General features: G+C 39.0%; 1 protein-coding gene, 1 long non-coding RNA gene and 1 other non-coding gene across 4 annotated transcripts in view; 2 read left to right on the forward strand and 1 right to left on the reverse strand.

The window, feature by feature from the left end:
* Positions 1–23048, reverse strand: part of LOC146449384 (uncharacterized) — a 58627-nt gene that overhangs the window by 13317 nt on the left and 22262 nt on the right. The window lies entirely within an intron of this gene.
* LOC146449385 (A disintegrin and metalloproteinase with thrombospondin motifs 6-like) lies at positions 1128–22194 on the forward strand. Of its 2 annotated transcripts, XM_085101652.1 has the most exons (27): positions 1128–1171; positions 1297–1369; positions 3492–3526; positions 4965–5037; positions 5548–5867; positions 6335–6485; positions 6952–7136; positions 7383–7466; positions 8189–8316; positions 8570–8583; positions 9019–9127; positions 9594–9728; positions 10182–10329; positions 10974–11069; positions 11610–11749; positions 12385–12451; positions 13336–13417; positions 13920–14047; positions 15325–15442; positions 16057–16137; positions 16623–16783; positions 17533–17665; positions 18199–18328; positions 18844–19054; positions 20041–20197; positions 20825–21161; positions 21937–22194. In XM_085101652.1, exons 2-26 carry the CDS (start codon positions 1309–1311, stop codon positions 21151–21153), a joined length of 3276 nt encoding a protein of 1091 aa, XP_084957778.1. In that variant the 5' UTR covers positions 1128–1171; positions 1297–1308; the 3' UTR covers positions 21154–21161; positions 21937–22194. The 2 variants fall into 2 exon arrangements, with proteins under 2 accessions (XP_084957778.1, XP_084957777.1); XM_085101651.1 differs by lacking the exons at positions 1128–1171; positions 1297–1369 and adding an exon at positions 2813–3007 and having other exon boundaries at positions 21937–22193.
* Trnaa-agc (transfer RNA alanine (anticodon AGC)) lies at positions 15609–15681 on the forward strand. Its single transcript has one exon. It is a non-coding gene; the product is annotated as a tRNA-Ala (tRNA).

Here is a 23048-nt window from a genome sequence, read left to right on the forward strand (position 1 = left end):
GCTCTTTCTGGCATAAAATGATCTGATCTCTTACAGTAATTATGAGAACCCAGCTTTGAAAGTTTATATCACGTTCAGATGTCAGTTCTCAACACAGAATGCGCCGATCTAGTCACCTCAGTTCCTAGTCTCATGATCTCTCGATTATCGTTTCGTTTAAATTTTATTCATAGGGCAAGACCTTTTAATGAAGTAGCTATTGTTTGTTTAAGTAACGTCGAAATCTTGAGAAGCTCCACTTAGCCTATGATAACTATCGAAAACCGAAACATTGATTTATCAGCCAGATACCCAAAAGAAATGGCGACATAAGAAGAACTGAAACGATTGGACTAAAATTTCTTCTTTCGATGACCATGGGATATTATGTTATCACGAATTTGTGTTTAAGTATACATTACATACTACCTTCAACTGAATGCAAATTCAACAAAAAACACTTTAGTGCTGTACTTGTCACCATCGATGTCCCATAGACTACTGGAATAAAGAAATTTACATCTCGAAGTTTTAGTAAAGAAACCAAACATTGAATTTTCCAATACCAAGCAAAATCTGATCACTCTGATGGCCGAAGTAATCATTTCATTCTCTTTGTATATTCTACTCCCTTATTTCTTTTAGTGTCTCTTTAATATATCGTATATCTTCTTCTTGTCTTACTCTGCCCGCTTCGATTAGCTTTTGCTACCCGCGGTCCTGTGTGTTTAGTAAAAGAAGTTGCATTTCTCTGTATTTAAACATTTATATTTATATATTTAATGTACACTTAATGATGTAAAAAAAATTGATGCAACAGAAAAACACAAATTTTCTAGTCAGTTTAATGCTCTTTCTTTACTAGTATCATCATCATCTTTTTAATTTCGGGGGCTTTGCAGCAACGTTTTAGAAAAGAAAAAAATGGTGCGAACTTTATCTCGATCATTTTGTTAACCGGGTCCTTGCACTTTCCCGCCCGAGTTTCTCATTATTGCTTTACCGCTTTTAATTGTTTTTACTTCAATTTAAATGTCTTTTACTTTTGAAATTTCTTTTGTTGTTTGATCCTTTTTGACAAGTTATAATTAGCTATAAGGATATAACATCGGTCAACATCACTTAAGTGCATTTAGGCCAGCTCCAGTGACTGAGCTAATGACAAGAATAGCGTTGAACAAGAAAACTTTACGTAAGTTGAAAATAAACCTTGGTCATCAAAACGAATATATGCGTTAGAATTTCACATTTTGAAAATAGTTAGAAACCTTTTGATACATAAAACCGTTAATTATTTTGTCTTTGTCTGTTTTTCAGTTATCATCTGAAATGTTTAAGAATCTCACAAAACAAGTAATTTGGTGTTATCTACTCAGTGCTGCCATTACAGGTAAGTCCAATTACCTATTTTATCCACACAAAAAAAAACGATTGTTTTTGCAAAAAGCTGCTCAAAGCAAAACTCGAAACAAACTTCAAAATGACGGGTAGCAATATTTAATAATAGCATAGACATGACTGCGCCAAAGACTTTCGAATCGTTTCAAATTCAATCACCTTTCTGAGTAGAAATCAGTTGATAGCGTTTTTTTTTTTTTTTTAATTATGACAATTGCATCCTTGGATTACATTTTTGATAGCAGCTACGTTAAGCGAGTCACTAGGCAATTTTCCGTAAGTGTGACATGAAAAAGTTCAGCTTCCCGCCAAAATTATGAGCATTGCCAAGATTTATCTTTTTGAGAAACGTTGGCAGGTCTCTAGAGCCATTGTGCCTTGGAAGGGTACACCTAACTTAGTTTTTCAAGAGTAATCGATATCTTTTTTTTAATTGAGTTTCTACTCCTTAAAAGCCTCATTCACCTGTACGTATAAAAGAGACACACAATTGTGAAAACACAGGAAGCCCAAGCTCTACAAGCGCTTATGTTGACCTTTTTAGTGCGACAAATCATATACGAATGTTTGAGTTTCACGGTAACGTTTGCGTAATAGCGATACCAAAGAGTGTAAGTTCCACTGTCTTACTCTGATATATAAGAGTAAAAACAGTGGAACTAAAACTCCTTGGAATCGCCTCAAAAATGACACAAGACACAAATAGCCATGCAAAGAAGTTCAAGTGCGTAATATTTGTGCAAAGACGAGAGAGGATCTCTTGTCAAAAACCATTCGTAATTTCGCCCTCAAATAGGAAACGTTTTTCTCCCATACAAAACCTTATAATTTCGCCATTACGCAACAGTTACCGTGACACCGTACGTGACTTATAGCATCGCAAATGTCAACATAAAGGCTTTTAGAGCTTGGGCTACTTGTGGTAAAAACAAAGAAAATACGTGGGAATACAAAAATGTCATAATCAGTACTTAGTGATGCAAACGGAAAGCTGGTCTTCTCACGCAAAAAGGAAAAATGTAATATTTCTTGATTGAAGCCTCTCTGAGGGCAGAAATAAGCAGCAGCGAATTAACGAGTTACGTCTTTGCAGGGTCACACTTCCTGTTTACTTGACACGAAGATGACGAAAATGAGCCATCAACTCCTTTGTTTATATTCTTTTAAAAGCCCAACCATAACAACAGAATGAGTAGTCAGGAAAAAAAAGCTCAAAGATTTTCGTTATATCACTTTATATTATTGTCCAAAGTACAAATTATTCGTAAATAGCATTTTAAATTGCGACCATTCATTTGAAAGTCAATGAGCAATACTTTCTTGTTGCATTGTTTCTTTTTCAAACAACTTTTAGAAAACGGAATTGTTTGCTTAAATTTCATTGTTGGGTCCAAATTGAGTGTCATTTCCCGTCATGGAAAGTAAGAACAAGGTTAATGTCACCGTAAAGACGCTTACAGTTCGTCATAAAAAGCTTTTAACTGCTACTTTTGGTGATTTGATAACATTCTTTCAAAAGTGTCCAAACAGCACATTGCATCTGAAGTCGCACTGTTTTCTAAAATGCTTACAACTTCCTTAATGTACAACCTGCTAAAAGCTGGCTTCGTTACGTTGATTATTTTCAGTGGTAAGTGTGTGTTTGTTTATTAGCCTCGTGGCGGGCCTTATATTCATCAGATTTTGGAAAATGTCCTGTAAGGGCAAAGTAGAAACTGAACTGATCGATGGGAAATAAAACCCGTTAGCGACTTTCACTCGGAATGTTTATCTGTCGGACTCACAAGTTAGAACTCCAATGTAGACCATAATAAACAGTACCACAGGAACTCACTACCTTTCATTAGAAGGCTCACAAACAAAACTATCTTGTACTGTACCATAAATACAACAATTTTCATCTAAATGGCAACACGTTTGGATTTTACACAGAAGCGTGATGAAAAGGTCATACGAAGTGAAACACTTAGAATACTTTCAGCTGTTTCTACATACAGCTCAATTACATCAGAGAATAATGGATATCTGTCTAATTCATTCCTTAAACTAAGAGGAGGGGAACTCGCTAGTGTAACAATTGATATTCATACGCAGTTTATCGATCTTTTTTTCAGAAGCCTTGAAGTTGACTAAATCGGCAGAAAATGAGGTAAGCAACGAACGATTACCGCAGTGATATTGTCAAATTTTGCTCACTTGTAGCATAAACAGATGTATAATTACTACTTTAAGGCTTTTAATAGATAAACAAAAGTGAAAGAGCAATCTATTGATTCACGTTTTCGTATACACAAGGGTGTATCTATACATCACATCTGTATTTTCATGTTACGGAGTTAAGATTCAAAATAATCAATATGTATAGTTTAACGTACGTTCAAATTTGATTTTCATACTGTTATCAGCATGAAATGTTCCTTGTTACGCCAGAAGTCCATTGTTGTCACTTTTAACATTACAGAATTTGGCATATTTGCGGAATGTGAAATTGTCATGAGGACGACACACAAACAAACAACCCGTCAAGTATCCAATTAAATCCTTATTTTCTCGTTCGGTTGAACGTTAAGTGGGATTTATTTTTACAATAACACACTAGTGTGCTTCCTAATGACTGCCCCTATCCACTTACAATGCTTTCATGTAAGCAGAAAAACGATATTTAGACTATCCCCTATCATGTTAGCCTGGCCGCCAGAACCTCCTGATTAGCTCCCGGGGAAGACGGGGTATTCAGATGTATTAGGTGCCGGGAGGTGCGGATTTTTTTTTTTTTTTTTTTTTTTGGGGGGGGGGGGGGGAAGGGTGGGGTGGAAGGGGCGTAGAAATTTACAATTGGGGTGATTTTTACCACTCACTCACTCACTGTAGGAGTGATTTTGGAGCTCTTCAAAGAATTTAACACTACCATGTTTGACTCTAAAATGTTTTCTCTAAGAGACACAAAAACTAGAAGCAGTAACCCTTAAACAGGTCTACAAAAAATAAAGCGGACCGCTAAGTGGTCAGTAAGAATACAAAAATTAATACACCTTGGAATCTTTGGGATTTGTTTTCTCCGGCCGCCAAGCCAACCTTTGCACCATCAATTGCTTTTCTGTCAGAGGAGAGGTTTTTCCACGTTATAAAGAAATGATCTTGAGGGCTTGTTTAATATGCTAATATAAAAAGCTCGCTTCTTCTTACGAAACTTCAACACTCGAATCTCTTTACAGTGGCCAATTTACCTTTAGTTATCAACTCTGTTGATAAACCAAACATTCGTTTCTACTCCCCAGCAAGGAAGCACCACAGTTTCTTTCATAGAAACTTACCCCCTTATCCAATGTTTTCTTAACCTGGTAGAGTTTGAAAGTTTTACCTCTCAAAATTATTAAAAGTTAAAATTATTGAAAAATGTACGTATAATAGCTTTTCGGGTCGAAATGTTTTCGAAAATTTTGAGCAACGCACGCCTGGTTTGAAAACGGGTTTGGACAACGCACGTATTTTCTTGGGCGATGCACCCCTAGTGGATGAACAAACTATCATTATCATTATCATTGTCAAGATGAGGCTTTTAATCAAGAAGTGGGTTATAATTTCAGCCCTCGAAATTGCACCATCGGATGACCAAGAGAGAAATAGAACAATATTTTGGTGTTGACACCCATGAAGAAGGTAAGACGTAAAGCGCATTCATTAGCAAATGATACATTAAAAATAATTTTCAAGAAGGTCACGACTTTTTTAAAGGTATACATGTTTAGGATGAAGCTTCATCCATCTTCAGTACAAGTGCGTGTGATATAAATCAAGAAGGATGCAATAGTGTATAATATAGCTAAATACAACGTGACAATAAATGTACAGCATATAACTAATTACAACAACAACACACCAAGAAGCGAAAAAAGATATAGGTAGTTACGGCGTGACGATAATAAAGAAACGAAACAGAAAAATATATACTGAGTACACAAACAAAACTAAATAACCCGTGAAAGATTCACAAGAAAATTTGCCTATTGAGTGAGGGTTTTTCCCAATGAATATGCAGCGTCGCTTTGATTTTCAGCTGGAAGGGGCTGGAGGCGGTTTAGCTTGCTGAATTAAGTCAGTTTTTGAGAGAAATAGTTGAAATTTGTTGAAGCCGTTACCGGAAACTTTAATTGTAATGGTTTCGTCCAGTTCCAGAATATGACGTCACAAACCCGTTCCAAGCTGACGAAACTGGGAACTTTCTCGGCTACAAGCTACACAAGCATGCGCGGAGGAAGAGAGACGCTGACAAACCAGATGTTTGGTATTATAAAATGGAGGCATTTGGGATATCACTCCATTTAAATCTCACCAAATCCCACAAGCCGTTTGGACCAGGTTTAGTGGTAGAAACGATACATAAGAATGGAAGCAAAGGTTACAGTGAACCTCCACACACCGCCTTCTATGACGGACACGTGACCTCCGATCCCAATTCAGTTGTTGCTATTAGCAATCACGATGGATTGGTAAGCGCTATAGTACTTTTCCATTAATTTAAAAACTGCGTTAGTGTTGTGCTTACCAGAAGTGTCGACTTAGGGTGAGACAACACAGAACCTGAATTTACCACAGAACACAAAAAGGTACCAGTGGTTTTCTTTGTCACACATCAGCGAGAACAATGCATCTTTACTGAACTAATTTAAAAACAGTTTTTCCTTGCGATCAAAAATAACTTATTAGACAATAGACCATATTCATATTCTCGACATTTTTGACATTGAACTGGAACGTAGCTTGCACATGAGGCTTAAGCGAGGTTTACAGTCCACGTGACTATCTTTTTGTAACCAAGTTTGAAGAAAGTTGAATAACCGTTTACACAGGCAAATGTTTTAGTATATTCCCTCGAAAAAGAGGTAACATAATTTGTTATAATCTGTTCGTTTTATGGATCGCTATTACGTTTGTTTGTTTGTTTATTCATCTTTAGAAAGGACTCGTTAACTTCATGGAGAGCTCTTTCTTCATACAACCATTGCCTGATCACCTGGCAAGGTATCATAGCTCATCTGGCGGCTCTTGGCCACATGTCATTTATCGACGATCTTTGGATAATGTCAGAAACAAATGTGATCTTACAGGTTAGAAATTCTCATGAATATAATATTTTCAATGTTTTCGTTTGTGCCTGACAAAAAGAAGTGTAGAAAGAACTAGACTGACTTTACCAAGTCCTATCTTGTTTGAGATGTGTCCTTTCAGAATAATGAGGTGAAGTGTTCTATTAAAGGTGTATTAGGCACTTGATGTAACTTAAACTTGGAGTGGCGGACCAGAAATCGCTGACATTTTATGACGTGAGAAAGATGTATTATTCAGTAAGTGTCACAGGCATACTCGGAAAATATCCGAGTGCTACTATCAGGAGTCAAACCTCAGTCCTTCCGATTACTAGTTCGGATGCTCTACCACTGAGCTACAGGGGGCTCGTGGGAGCTAAGGCCATTAAACTAGGTTCATGGGAAAAACAGGATTGGATTGTCATGTGTGGCAAATTTATAACGTGTTGGTCATGTTGACTGTACGTTTTGCTTTGTTATCTTGAAGAAACAGAAACAAGATCAAAGAGAAGTACACATATCGAACAGGAAGCAAGCGATAGCTTATCTCTAAAGACGAGATCCGCCAAGGAAAAATACATGGAGGTTATGCTGGTTGCTGATCACCTTTACCTGCAGAAATTCAACACCGACAAGGAAGCCACTGAAATACTCTTAACACTGGCTCACATGGTGAGGAAAGGAAATAGATATATCTGGATTTATAATGTAGTTAACGCACTGCAAGTTACTAGGTTAAACCATTTATTCACAACGTTTCAATTTTCGGAGGTGAAAACAATATATGTACGTCAAGAGTAATAAACGGAGACTTCTGAAAGCAATAACAAATGTAAAAAATATATCAACTCGACAAAATGCTGCAAACCTAAGAAAGTAGAATGAAACAAACTTCCTATAATATTTTTCACTCTCCAGGTAAACAGCATGTACCATGACAACAGCATTGGACAAATCAAATTGACTCTTGCTGTTGTCAGAATAGCACTACTCCATCAAGAGGTAAAGGAAATATTTGCTTGCAAATAGGATTTTTATGTCTCTTCTTCCAAGTGAGTAATTTTCAGTTCCCTGGGGGTCTGGGACTTGGGGTGGCAGGTATTCACATTTCAGCCGATACCCTTTAGGAGTCTTATGCTGGCCATGTGACCAGGCATCCAAGAGAGTGTTACTTTATTTCATCTTGACGGTGGTTAAAGACACGCTTTTTCATCTAATTATTTGTAAGGGAGAAAAGGCATAAATATTGATAAAGTGGCTGCTTTTGGATTTATTGAAGAGCAAACTTCCCGGCACCATTACACGATAAGAATGAAAGACCAGTTCACAGTGATTAAAAAGGAGAACGCATGAGGGAACAGCTGTCTAGAGATGGCTTTATGAAGCCATTGCCTCAATTAGTAACTACCAGCCCGGCTAGCCCGTGAGGGAATACCGTTAACCTACTGACGGACAAACACATCCCACCTAAAAATCATAACCACATATCCATACCATACGTCTCCCCTTCAGGATTTACACTAGCAACTGATCGTACCAAGGTGACACGAGTCTGGTGTGAACATTCTAATAAACAGTATTCAAACTCTTCCAGTTTTGCTGTTTATAGCGGCATCGTACATCTTGTAAAAGCCCGCAAGGGTTTCCCCCATCCCGCCAGCAATGTTGTTTTGACAATTGTTCTAGAAAAAAAAAAGTAAAATAAAGTTGGTTTTCTTTTGAAGCTGAGCTATACGGGCAGTGACAGCAACGGAGCACGACTATCTGCTGTAGAAGTGTGGATAAACAGTGGTAATATGCCCATGTCAGACGCTGATCCACAGCATGCCGACCAAGTTATGCTTATTACCGGGTCCGTAACAAAATTGTGTACAAATAGTGTGTGACGTTTTTTCTTCCGCTTCAATAAATTCCTTGACCATACCATTTTCAATACTGTTACTACAAGAGCTGGAAGTTGAAGAAAAAAGGATTTTATGTGAACTCATATCTTAGCAATGTCTTGTGCAGTTGTTGCCAGTTCACTGATATTCTAGCAATGTATTCACACGTGTTATTGTTTAAAAGTAATGCCTTATGCTTTCATTTTTTTTTTTCCGATTTAGGAACGGCTTTGGAGGTAAGTTTCGTTCTTCACTTTCACATGATTGACTGACTGACTGACTGACTGAATGACTGATTGACTGACTGACTGACTGACTGACTGACTGACTGACTGACTGACTGACTGACTGACTGACTGACTGACTGAAGGATGGATTGGTTGGTTGGCTGCATGGTTAACTAATTGATTGATTGATTGATTGATTGATTGATTGATTGATTGATTGATTGATTGATTGATTGATTGATTGATTGATTGATTGATTGATTGATCCTATTCAACTAAGTTCAGTATCCACTGAAAAGCCAACCGTAAAAGTCAGTTTCCTAACAGAGCACGCAAAAACACAACCAATCTCAGAAGGTTGATAGAAACACAATGGATTTTCGCGTCGTCTGTGAATATACCTTATGTAACTAACGAGCACAATCTCCATGACTAATATTGCAGGTTTAGCATCAGCGGGATCCACTTGCAGAGCTTCTTATGGAATCAGTGTAAGCAACGGAAACATGGGACTAGGGACAGCCCTCATCATTGCCCATGAAAGTGCTCATGCGTAAGTAAACGATAAAACCTTTTACCACGTAGCAATCATTCTCGTATATTATACTAACCAAGAGACAAATTAAAGTTGTTGGTTAAACTATTTAAAGACAGTCGAGAAATAAAATACGGAAGCCCGCCAAAATTGCCCGCCGCAGCGGGATCCACCTGACAAAGGTCAAATAACAAAAAAGTCAAAGCCACATTCGGTTTCCAGCATCCTGTAACTTCGTATCTGAACAAAAGCTTCACTATCGTGAGATTTGTATGAAAACTTTGCTAAGAAGTAGGTGAAAACGGATAATCGGCGAGCTAGAAAAGCAGAAGCGGCACTTAATTTTGAGTTTATAGCTTTGTATCCGAAGTACCTTTGTCTTATACACTTTTCTTTCTACAATTATGGCGGGGTGTATGAAAATGTCTGACGGGTCATCAATCCAACACCCTTCTAAGGCATTAGGGTTTATCTCTTCCAACAGCCTTGGTGTTGATCATGATGGGAGTACACCACAATGCCCTGATGGAAAGTTCATTATGTCCAGAGCCACACCAGGAGGAAAAGATGCCTCCAAGTGGTCACCCTGTAGCAGTAAGAGGCTGCAAGCGTTCTTGAGGTAAGACATGGAAACAAAAGCGAAAAGAATACTGAGGGCGTACGCAATAACGCTATTCATTGTTTTAGACGCAAGTTGAAGTTGGGGTTCAACTTTAGTAGGGTAATATATGGCCTATGAAAGCACTGCTGAAATTCCTCCGAATGAGTGTACGGTACCTTTTGTCGATTTCATCAGCAGAATAAAAATGGTACCACCTCTTTGTACAGCAATAAGCACAGACATTAAGCACGTCTTTTGCACAGCAGTAGCCTTCAGTTGAATGGTTTATCTGTAGCATTGCAACAACCAACCTAAACCTTCAGCTGCGTTGGAAAGTAAACTAAAAAGCACCGCGGAAATCTAGGATTTCATCCAATAAAGTTTTTTGAGGTTTGAGCTTGAAAAACAATGATTGATAGTGGTATTATAGCTTACTAAAATTGTAATAATCCGTTGCTCTTTTCATTCTAGCGGGGACGCCTCTCATTGCCTGGATGACATACCTACCAAATACACAGCTTCAAACAACCACGGCAAACTGCCTGGTCAGGTGTTTGACGGTGACGCACAGTGCGCACTACAAATGGGAGCTGGATATAAATTCTGCAGGCAAAAGCAGGTCACACTCTGTGCTGTTTACATGCAGCGCATATGTAGCTATAGGCGAATCTTTTCCGACGTCATTGTTTACATTGTGCCTCATTAGCATACGACTTAACTCATAGAAGCCGTGGCCGTATATATGAACTAACTTGAAAGAGCTGATTAAGTTGAGCAATTTGTGCAATTTTCAGCTCTTTGCAAGCAATATTGAAGGAAATATCAGCCTTCAAAAACTGTGAAATTGCTGGGTGGCAAAAAGGTTAATGAGCCATACATTCTCTGTAAATTTTCGAGTTTTTAGAGGAGAATTTCTCCGAAACTATTCGATGTATTGGGCCCAAATTTTCGGAAAAATTGAAACTGTTATGCCCTTTCAATATTCAGAGTTTTTATTTTATTAGCGTCATCAGATAGTGATAAGCATATGTTAATGAGGCAAAAAGTGTAAACAAAGATTCACCTATAGCGAGGCATTATACTCACGAAACGGGGAAATATCAGTTCGATCGCGCCGGGTACGTCGCTTTGTTTGACCAAGCTCAAGCGCCGGCTCTATGGGCCACCTAGCACCACCGGATGTGTAACTTTACTTCCCCCAGCTAACATCTTTTGCCATATTAATTCAAAGTTATTACTCGTTTGTTTGAATTTGCTTATTAGTCAGAGTGTGGTTCTCTTTTTTGCACTCCCGATGGCGCCTCTTGTACCAGCAACTTGGCTCCCCCCGCAGACGGTACGAAATGTGGAGAGAGAAGGGTGAGTACTTTCAAAAAGAGTAGATACACTGCTGTGTTGAAAATACATGTTTTACCGTATCAATTTTTAGAAAAGAGTAGGGGACAGCTGCCATAAGAACCTTAGGTCTAGTGTCGCCCCTCAACTGTAAAAATTACATTTAGACATAAGCACTGAAAAAAAATTAAATGCGCATATAACCTCATAACCTTTGTAAAATGCTAAGAATACCTGACTCGCCGAACATTAAGCAATTATCAACTACAGAAATCCTTAATCTAATCTTAATCAGGGCCCAGTTGTTCAAAGCCCGATTAATCTAATTGGCTGGGTTAAGGTCAACTTTAATTACTAATCAGTGAGCACTCTTTAAACAAATTTTGTTCCTCTGTTTTGACGTAGGCTTTTCTTTCACTTTAGCTTAAAATTAGCTTTTATTAAAAACATTTTAAATGAGTGAGGTGAAAACATCGGATAAGTTTTAATCGCGAATTAGCGTTAACCAGCAGCAGTTCTGTAAAGCATTATATCTTACGCGTTCGATCCCACTTTCGTTTTTAGTGGTGTATCAAAGGGGAATGCGTCGATGACGGTTCACCGATGATCAACGGAGGGTGGAGTGATTGGTCAGATTATACCGCTTGCTCATATTCCTGTGAGGGTGGAGTACAGCACAGGACAAGAACCTGCACTAATCCGCCGTAAGTACCCGGCTGGGTAGAGAGAGGCACCATGCCTCCACTGCTTTGGAGGCGCTGTAATGAACTGAAATAGTTCACGTGTCGGACTTCCATTAGGGAGATAAAAGATCAATCGCTTGTGGCTATTAACCTGTATAGTGTCGTGTCGTGTCTTTAGCCAGAAAGCTACCCCAACTTGATTCTCTCCAGCTCGGTACAAGAATGTGAAGTAAATACTGAGGGCAACCCAATTATGTAATGTTTAAAACACTAAAACACGAGCAGCAGTGTTTTATCGGGATTTAAAACCACGAGGCGCAGCCGAGTTGTTTTAGACCCGATAAAACACGTGCTGCGAGTTTTTTGAACGGCTTCAAAAACATGCCTGGAAAAGCGTGCGTCAAGAAAGTTCATAACAATGATGCTTTGTGAACGTTGGAAACTAGCATACGAGAAAAGCATTACATGTAAACACCGCATACTAATAAGGAGGAGGTTTTATCGGGTTTAAAAACCACTGCACATGATGTTTTATCGACCATTTGATAGGTCAATGGGCTTCTGAATTATTAATGAGTTATTTTCGTATACCACTATACATGCTACCTTCCCACTGGTTACATCAATATCACAATGATTTCATGTTCCATTTCCAGACCACAATACGGAGGCATGGATTGCGAAGGGGAAAGCATAGGACACTGGAGGATATGCAACCCAGAGGTGATACTAAACATCGATGTCATCGTATTTTAACTAAAATGCTTACTTTCTCAGATAGTTGAGATGGTATTATTATATGTTAAAGGTGTAGTGTAATTGCACAACCTACTGTCGATGAATTGTTCAGATGACGAGCCAAGATTGGTTTAGCGCCGCCAAAATAGGTTTGGACACGAGTATCAACGATTCAACTCTGAGGTGGATCCTTCAGATAACAACGTTTTGGTGCCAAAATAGGATTTAGACTTTCATCTGCACGATTCACGATTCACCGTAAGTGAAACGGACTGAAAGAACCAGGGCGACACGGGACGCGAGTCGAAATACAAACAAATCACGTGATCCCAGTTACTTTGCACTGCAAAGCAGGTCGCGATTCGCGATTAGGATGATAATGACTGACGAGGGATGGCTAGTCTCCTAGCAAAACAGCCAGTTTTTTGAGTTGTTGCGCAATGCTATGAGGAGATCAGAGTTGCGTAACTAAGACCAGCTGCGTCGGAGACCACAGAATGGCGAAATATAACAAAAAATTAACGGCGGGAAACAAGATTGGAAAAAACCAGTTTGGATCTTCCACATTACATGCCTTTAATGCGCCTGAGCGGTGCATCCATGGCATATATAGACACTTAAGTCTTACGATTATGCCGAAAAGCAATTATATTCGAATGTGGTAAACTTACCATATCTAAATATCAACTTTTTGGCAAATTTTGGCTAGCATCGCAAAATTAATGATAGCTTTATATAAATATTCTTGCCCAGAACAAATAATTCAGTACTTGGTGCAGAAAAATTATACTTTGTTTAAGCTCTTATGGAAAATGATTTTAGCTGTAAATATTAGGTATCAAGAATTCACGGTAGTTGCTTTATTTTAGGCATGTCCTGAAGGAGCACGAACTCACAGACAGGAACAGTGTGAGGCCAAGACACCAGGATCGGTTCCACATAGCATGAAAGGTAAACACCAATGTCATTTTTCTATGGTCGGTTCTTAATATCTCAAAAACTAAAACGGAGAAAATAACTCCTGAAATTCATGCGTGCCCAGATACAAGGATACGTGTTTCCTGGTCACGCGATTCGTTAAAATTTTTCTGATTACCATGAGACTTAAGCCGCTTTTACGCTATAATTATTGAAACTAGAAAGTTTGGTAGCTACGGGGCGCTTGGTTGAATACGAAAAGAGTGGCAAGTTTTCTAAAAAATATCCTAAACGTTACGGGCTCAGTTTCAAATTAGACACCATTAGACATATTTGGGTTAATTTTACGATTCAATCATCCTTCTCCTACTGTGAAATACAAGCTTCACTGGACTGAAGGTGATTGCAGGAACTACATCCGATAAACACCTTCAACTACTGAACTCGTTTAGAGGAAATTTCTCGTGAAATCCAAATGTCATCGAGTCTACACGAATTACGTGCCTATCTCCATGTTTGCTTTCTGTAATTACAGGTAGAAGTCCATGCGAGTTACTCTGTAAAGTAAGAAGCAAGGTATTTCCAAAAGGAACAGTAGCAGATGGAACTCGGTGTAGCTTGGATAAGAAAATCAAAGATGTCTGCATACAAGGGAAGTGCAGAGTAAGTAGATACCTTATTACAGTAGACCTGCACCCTTCAAAAGCTCTATTTTCACTGGACCCTGATAACCTGCGGCTGCATTGTTTTTTAGGATTGGGAGCATTGTTCTGTTGTTCGTTCTTTTGCCCTCTCGACCAACCATGTAAGACGTTGCAAATGGTGCAGGTTGCCCCCCCCCCCCCCCTCCTCCCATTATTACACCAGTATATCTCCATTGCAGTCTTTGTCACCGCTGACGTCGAACCTCAACTTCTGTCAGGGAAAGTGATTTGATCTGAGGATCTCACCTGTTCAAGATTTTTCGTTGTACCTTTTCTAACGCTTCCATTCTAGAGGATTTCAAAGGTTGTTGGCATTGTTGTAGTAGTGAACGGTTATAAGAACTGAAAAATAGCGAAGGGAAAGACAAACGAACTGGGCAATGGAACAAGATAAATTTATTTGGGCATTTGCCCACTTTTCATCATTCAAGCATACACCATCACCCAACACATACACTTAAGACATGTGTTAAGGAAAGAATACCCTGCTCTTGTCACGGGCACCCAACAGATCGTTTCGGTAAATTATCTGTTCGGAAGGCCCTTAATCCCTTACAATTTTCTGAAGAGAATTTTCACTTTGAACTTTCGTGATATGGGAAATTTAAGACTTAGTGTTTTCGGATTGATAAAAATGTCGTTTCGGGTGCCGAGAAAAGGTCAGCTAAGATTTTCGGAAAGGAAATAAGACCTAAGGTTTTCGGGAAATGGACAAAGATGCCCTAGTAATTTCGAAAAGACTCAGGTTGCCCTAGAATGACCGAACAGATAAAAATATTATAGCGTGGCCTAAAATGAACTTACAGAGCTTTAAAGTCACGCCAGGTAGCCTAAAATAGCGTTTCAAAGGATCTGAGAGAAAACTTTCTTTGGGTGCCCCTGTCTTGTTGGCAATAGTACGCTACCGATAGTGTCTCGTTTACCTCTAAACAACGATAGAGTTTCGACCGTACACTTTTCGATGCATTTAGTAAAGGCTTAACTGCGAGGCGTATACGGATGATCCAGGCCACGTTTCAAAGAAAATAAACCGTCAGTTCACGTAAATTCCAGTTCAACCTCCTTCAGTGCATTTTATTTAGTGACTGCAGACTAAGAAATCACGCTTTTCACAGTTAGTGCTTCAAGGGTAAGAGGTCGATGACGCTCCACATAAAAAATAACAAATCACAGTTCCAGAAAATACGCTATACCGCCCAATTGACTACCTTAGTTTGTTTTCCTTTCTTCCTTTAGTCCGTTGGTTGTGACAATATGCTGGAATCTGGTGTAAAGGAAGATCGCTGTAAAGTGTGCAATGGAGACGGCATGTCATGCAAAAAACTCGCTGGAAAAGTCCCAGAACCATGCAAAGGTTGAGGAAAAACTTAACACCAATCAAAATCATAGCATGCTTGTGTCATTCAATATTCCATATTCCAACACGTTATTTCCATTGCGCATATGCCACTCATTGACATTCCAATCCTAGCAGTATGTTTGTCTCATGAACCTAGTTTTAATGGCCTTAGTCCCACGAGTCTCCTGTAGCTTAGTGGTAGAGCATCCGAACTAGCAATCGGAAGGTCTTAGGTTCGACTCCTGATAGGAGAGCTAGGATTTTCTTTTTCCGGGTATGCCTGTGTCACTCACTGAATACTGCATCATTCTCAATCAAAATCATGTAGTCTTTTGTAGTCTTAGGTGCTGAGAAACAGGTGAACTTAACATCAATGGAAAGAGCATTATTGAGTGTTTTTAATGAAGTTTGTACAGCCAGAACTTATGTCGTAACTTTAACCAATCACAATCGTGGGAATATTTTCACATCCAAATATATTTTTTTTAAAAATCCCCTGCAAGAGCTTTCATTGCAAGCTAGATACAGTTGATTGTCGAAAATACGAAAATGGTCTATTAGCAAACACCTAGAGCGAGGTAGTTCCAAATTGCGTTTGCACCCGTTCTTATAATTATTTTATTTCGCAGGATCCTGTACAATTCTAGACGTTCCTGTTGGTGCCACAGATGTACAAGTGAGCGAAGAAGTTGAAGATTGGAATTTCCTAGGTGAGATTAATAATGGTATTGAACTGAGTGGACTGCAATTTGGTCTGAAATCATACGCGTGATTTCAAAATCGAACGAGCGCGCAGCGCGAGTTTGATTTGAAATCACAAGTACGATTTCAGACCAAAATTGCACGACACAAAATTCAATTACAACTTTATTTCACCTATTTTGAAATCAGAGTTTTATTGTCAATATTAATATTCTATCTTTGTTACTTCATTTCCATTTTGATGGACTAATTAAGAAAGGATGCGCTTCGGAGCAAAAAATGGTGCAATTTGGGAATAAATCGCACTGTTGAGAGCCAATCAGATTGCAAGGATCACCAGTGATTTCAAAATGGGTGTAATAAAGAGCAAAACATTTTACTGACAAAAGCTATTCTCCCTTGGTTGTTCAAAATTTTCGGAAATACTATAATACAAGCTAGAGAACTTTGGGAAACATCGTTGTTTTTTTCTTTTTCTGTCATGTCCTGATAGGTGTAAAAAATGAGGCTGGCCGTGATGTATACCCTGTTATGTACACATGGAGCACATCTAGAAAAGCGGCCGGCACCACTGTCTATTACACGCACGAGAAGAATCAAGACGCTGATAAGGTTTTTATTCCTGGACCAACCAATGAACATCTCTACGTTTACGTAAGTATTTTTACTTCTAATCTGTTTAAGATAACTCGTTGTCAATAAGTGTATGTAATCTTGGTCATAAAGGATTGTTACTTTAGGAACTAAACCACCGCGCTAAAAGCTTCCATTGGTCAATTCCTCAAAATCCTACTTCTAACGATTGAAAGCCGAGTGCCCGTTATGTCACTAGACAAATCATAAACGTACACGAACGGATTGTTGGCCTCAACTGAAGGACATCTCGCTGGATTTCAATACTCGGCAACAAGAAAATCAAAAAGCAATCAAATGTACCCGCCATAAGTACGCTTTTACCCACAGAAACTGGCAGACTATGGCGAAATTTACTTACTGATCTCGCTCCTTGCAGTTATCCCTGTATTCACCAGCGACAGTAGAACAATATCATTTTATTCTTTTACAGTCCTAGGTTGATCTCTAAAACGTGAAAGCAGAAATTGAGGACTTGGGGACTCCATTTCACTGCTTTTTTTGTTTTTAATCCAAATTTCAAGGCCTTATGAACAGTAGCTGGTACAAATACAAATCAAACAGCAGCCGAAAAAGTTGCTCTTATTTCGCACTGGAAGCCTTGCAAACAATTTTTTTTGCTTGTTTTCTTTTGTTTTGTTGTTGTTGTTTTTTTTCCTTTTTGTCTTGGTTTTGTTTTTGTTTTTTCATTTATTTTTTGTTTTTGTTTTTTTCTTTTTGCTTTTGAAGAATTCACCTCATTTGTCATCATTATTTCTATTTATTTACAGTACAAACAATTTGCGAAAAGACAACCCGTTGATTACACTCTTAATGAACCTGTTGTTGGTGGTGTTCATCCATCGGTCAGTTCAAGGTGGGATGTATCTGGATGGGGCAGCTGCTCACACGCTTGCGCAGGAGGTAAGCTCGATTTTTTATGACCGATGGAAAACGGATGAGTAGAATTGACTGAAAGTAGTGAAATAGCTAGCTATTGAGAAAAATCACTGCATTCATCTCGTAATGATGAGGACCGAGAACCAGACGACAACTAACAAAATACATTATACGTTAGAAAATCAACTTGACATTAAAAGGTAGAAAACGTGCGCAAAACTATATTATTAGCAGGAAAAGAAAACGCTTAATTCTACAGCTCAGTAGTTCGTTGATTGATTGATTGATTCATTCGTTCGTTCGTTCGTTCGTTCGTTTGTTCGTTCGTTCGTTCGTTCGTTCGTTCGTTCGTTCGTTCGGTCGCTCGCTCGTTCGTTCGTTCGTTCGTTCGTTCATTCATTCGATATACTCTGACAAGACTACAACTTTATATAAGAAAACACCTTGATTGAGAAATGAGTAATAAGAGTTTGGCCAGGGTAACAAGCTACGCATCGAAAACGTTCGATATTGTTTAATAGAGCGGTGAAGAATTTGTTGCTTCTTTGTTTCTAAAGGTATTCAGACGCGGAAGGTTGAATGTGTTGTAACAGAGGACAAGACGTACCTAAATGACGCCGTTTGTACAAAGCATTCTCCTAAGCCAGCCAAGGAACAACAGTGTAACACCCAAAGCTGCGATCCATCGTAAGTAAATCACATTTCTTACTATATCGCTGAAAAATTTTCCTTTTGGAATTCTTCCACTCTTAGGCGCGAAAAGAATTACAGAAGATTCCCGAGGATCACCCGAAGATCTATGACTGTGGACTTTCCGATTCCGAAGACCTATCTTCTCTGTTCTTCCTTTCTTCATGCCTTTAATTCGTTCATTCAGTCGTAACACCGTTTACATCTATTCGTCTTTTCTTCCACACATCCCATTTATTTCATCCATGTCATTCATTCCATCTATTCCATCCACGCCTTAACCCTTTTTAAGCCCTAACAGTGATCAGCATCAAATTTCTCCTTGTAATGTCAATGCTTATTCAACCCGTTAGGTCATGAGAATTAAGGATATGATCACCCAAGGTGAAGGTCCTTGATATTTTAACAACTTCTCCCCAATACTTTTATAAGAAAAGTAAGGGAACAAAACAGGAGAATTTGTTCTTTGATATTAGGGGTTAAAGGGTTAATTTCTTTCTTGCTTTTTTCAGTTGGTACGTCTCTGGTTGGCGTCCCTGCTCAAAGACATGTGGCAAAGGAGTTCAATCGCGAGAGATTGTGTGTCGACAAGAAGTGTCCAGAGGCCATTACAACACCGTTCCTGACTCACAATGCACTGACGCAAAACCAACAGGCTCTCTGACACACGATTGTAACAAGATTGCCTGTCCAGCAGAAAAAGTTCCAGGAGACTGGTCAAAGGTAAGAATTCTTAATTACGAAACGGTTCATAGTCTTACTCTTGTATCCAGATAGCTGCATGCACTTTGCACTGAGGGCCCATGTGAGTGGACAATTTGATTTACGTGCATTCTGTTAGAATGTTGTTATAGCAGTGATTTGAGCCTGTTGATGAATCCTACGGTGAGACCATTCCAATGAAAGCTATGATCGTGTGCACGCAATATGGTTCCAACTATCGGAAATTTCTAGATGCGCTGATTCAAATGATAGCTGCTCAGTGGCACTTTCATGTGGCACTATGATGGCTCTAGAGTTCAAGTCTACCATGAATTACTTTAATTCTTTAGATAAAGACATTTGTAACTCAGTATCTCTTTCCTCCTTTAAATCAAGCCTTAAACAATATATCTACAGCAACTAGTAGATCTGTATCTCTATTTTTGACCTTGCATACTATTTTTTCTCAAATATTTATTGATCGTTTCCCGTCTATTCGTTTCAACTGTAATTGTATCAACCGTCTCACAGTCTTCTAACATTTCATGTAACAACCATGTAGTTAGGAAGCCTTATTCTATAAGCCCTATGGTTTCTCCTACGGCTTCCTCACCACTTTCTCTGTAATATATACTTTTTTGTAATCTTATTTTGCTTTCTTCTGTAACGTGTGTGGTGGTGAAATAAACAAGACCACAAAAGTTCCTAAACCTGACTTTGGTCATTCAAATCACTGCTATTGCGTAACACGTTCTGTGGTGATGTTTGTTATTCAGCGAATGGTGATTGTAACTTCTTTGAACATTTACTTACTATGGGTATGAAATTCGTAAGCGCAGCCAATTAGATCCTTGTTAGCAGTATTTTTCTTGGTTCCAACTAAGGAGTTTCCGGATTAAATTCTACTAAATGGAAGCTGTTACCGGAGAAGTACATATTACTGATAATATTTTGAATCGGTCACTCTTGATAGAAACATTAAGTCCAGTTTTACTTCATTGTCGTAGTGTTCTACTTCGTGTCAAGCGGGAGTCAAAACCAGAACAACTTCATGTAAGCGACTAAAGGAGACGGGTGTGTATGAATCTGTACCGGAACTCATGTGTGCGGCCGCAATTACACCCCCTCTTAAAGAAGCCTGCAATGAGGATGTAAAATGTCCAGGTACTAAAATGAATATATTTTACAAGTTAATACTTGAGTTGTTTGATTGAAGTGTTTTTGTTTTGTCTTGTATTGTTTTCACCGTTTTTAGAGTGTAGACATAACCACTGAATCCAGCAGCTCTATACTTTTCGAAACGATTGCAGTAACGCTGCAATAATTTTTTAAGCGCTTTGACCTGTTTCCTAAAATTTATGCCACTGCAACAACGCAGCGCAACTGGCAATCATCTGACCACTAAGTCATGACAACAAATAATGTAGAAATGAAAAATTCTATATGTTAAAATCACTTTCAATCGTCAATGTGCTAAGCAATGAGATGACTTATCGAAGAAGGAGATAACTCGCTCGCTCGCTAGGCTGCAAGCTCGGTGTCACTATACAAGTGGGCCCAAACTATTTGATTGTTAACTCCGTGAATGAGGCCTATCACCAAGCACAGGCTTACTTATAGCAAGGCTTCAAATCAGCCCAATATGAAACTTAAGTTATCTCGATATTTCCTTAAAATCACACCGTTTAACTTAAATTAAGGACATTGATAACCTGTGCATCCATGGCTCGTAGGACCCTTTGTTGTTTCTCGTCAACTCAACTTTGACACTTTCTTATATGCCCTTTATAGGTGATCGCCTATATGAGCCGCTAGGATGTTATGCAGACGATGTAACAGACCGAGCACTTCCAATCCTGGTCAAGAACTTAAGAAACGAAGGAATCGACTGGCATGACATGTCCAAGACCATTGACAAGTGTGCCTATGAGACAGCCGCAAAAGATCTCAAACTGAAGGTCTTTTCCCTGCAATTCTATGGGGAATGCTACTCTGGTTATAATGGTCTTCAGACCTATAACAAGTACGGTGCGAGGCCTTTTAGCGTCAAGGACATCAGATTCTGTTGGGCGGGAGTAGGGAAAGAAGGAATCAACTTCGTCTACAAGTTCAAGGATTAAAATGCCTGGTGAGTTTAAAGAATCTTTACAGTCGAGTTTAAAAAGAGAAAGTTTACGCCTCAAGAATTGCTACCCCAGCGTGGCTGAAAAACAACGATCACGCAAAAACAACGACTGTATAGATATGTCCTTGGAAACTTAAGGACGGTGCTTCCTTTTGCTACTAGGCATACGCTTTGAGCATCTCCTAAATTATCTCTGAAAATCGGTTGTTACCCACAGTTTGCTTTTTGGATTACAACAGCCGTCGCTAAGATCTGCTGACTGTCTTTCTGTCTGTCTGTCTTTCTGACTATCTGTCTGTCTGCCTCCCTGTCTCTCTGACTGTCTGTCTGTCTGTCTGTCTCTCTGACTGTCTGTCTATCTGTCTGTCTCACTGTCTGCCTGTCTCTCTGATTGTTTGTCTGTCTGTCTGCCTGTCTCTCTGACTGTTTGTTTGTCTGTCTACCTATCTCTCTGACCGTCTCTCTGTCTGTCTCTCTGACTGTCTGTCTGTCTGTCTGTCTCTCTGACTGACTGTTTGTCTCTGTCTGTCTGCCTGTTTCTCTGACCGTCTGTCTATCTGTCTGTCTCACTGTCTACCGTCTGTCTGACATTTTCCTCCTTTTCCTTTATATTCTTTCCTTTTTCCCGTCTTTCCTTTTTTTGGAAATACGACCATTTACATTGTTGTTTTCCGACTGCCAGCACTTAGTTACTTACTAAGACAATAATAGAATACTTGTTTCTGACCATTAACTGCAAAACACATTAATGTTTTGGTATTTCTTTATATCTCCAAAGGGGGAACATGTAGAAGAGGATCTGATGACCCGGATGTAAAGAATATGAGCACAGGCGCACTTAACGAATCATAAATAACCCATAAAAGTATCGTGTAACGAATTAATAATTCATTCCACTTTAAATGTTTAATATCAGGGTGATCATCGCCTATTTAAATATAGTTAATGTAGCTGAACGGGAGCAATAAACTTCCTAAACTAGCAAATTGTCTATTTAATTTGTGTTGACTGTACGACCGTACAAACCTGTACAAAAGGAAATTTTTTTGTCACCAGCCAAGTGACCCATTAAAACCGAACTTCACTCCAGTTTCTACAGCATAAAGCGTCTACAAGTAGAATCAAAAATATTGTTTTCCTGCTCTGGAATCATGATTTTATAATATAAAAATTCTGTACTCAAAGCGCAATTAAAACTTAAAAGTGGGATATTTCGTTATACAGTCAGACCTCTATTAAGTGGCCACCTATTAAGCGGCCACCCTCCATTAAGCGGCCACTTCCCAAAGTCCCGAATTATTGTTTTGTCAGTAAAGTGCTGTATTCAATACCTCTATTCAACGTCCAACCTCTATTAAGCGGCCAGTTTTCAAAGTCCCCAGGGTGGCCGCTTAATAGAGGTCCGACTGTATTCCACCGAACTTCGTCAGCCACAATGCAAATTTGAATGTTGCAAGTAATTCTACAACCTGGATGCGATATGAACCCGCCACTGGGTTCTCCAACATTTTGTATGGTTTTCAAAATAGTTCCCAACTTCTCTCCACAAGCATATTGAAAGATCTACCTGACAGTTAACCTGCGCCCTCCTTCGTCATCAGTCTACTCATCATTAAAACATCTGCCCCCTTTTAAGGGGCACTGTCAGCTATTTATTGGTGTCACTATGAATAGCCTAAAAACGCACTTGTTTCAATACAATCGTTAAAATAATGATTGCTAGTGTACAGAAACTACTACAGTCGACTCCCGATAACTCGAACCTTCAAGGGAAATTGAAAAAGGTTCGAGTTATCGAGGGTAAACTTGTACAGAAAATTTGTACAAAAAATGACCTAAAAGGAAAGGAAAATTGGTTCGAGCTAGCGCGAGGTTCGAGTTAGCGAGGGT

The sequence above is a fragment of the Pavona decussata genome, unplaced genomic scaffold (assembly GCF_977016875.1).
Source record: "Pavona decussata unplaced genomic scaffold, jaPavDecu1.1 SCAFFOLD_602, whole genome shotgun sequence".
Lineage (NCBI taxonomy): Eukaryota > Metazoa > Cnidaria > Anthozoa > Scleractinia > Agariciidae > Pavona > Pavona decussata.

Bases quoted from the DNA above. Each gene is read 5' to 3' on its own strand.
- LOC146449385 (XM_085101651.1), top strand. From the start codon at position 2,941: ATGCTTACAACTTCCTTAATGTACAACCTGCTAAAAGCTGGCTTCGTT. The intron at 9,729-10,181 runs GTAAGACATGGA...TTTTCATTCTAG, and splicing joins AGGCTGCAAGCGTTCTTGAG to CGGGGACGCCTCTCATTGCC. The intron at 13,418-13,919 runs GTAAACACCAAT...CTGTAATTACAG, and splicing joins GGTTCCACATAGCATGAAAG to GTAGAAGTCCATGCGAGTTA.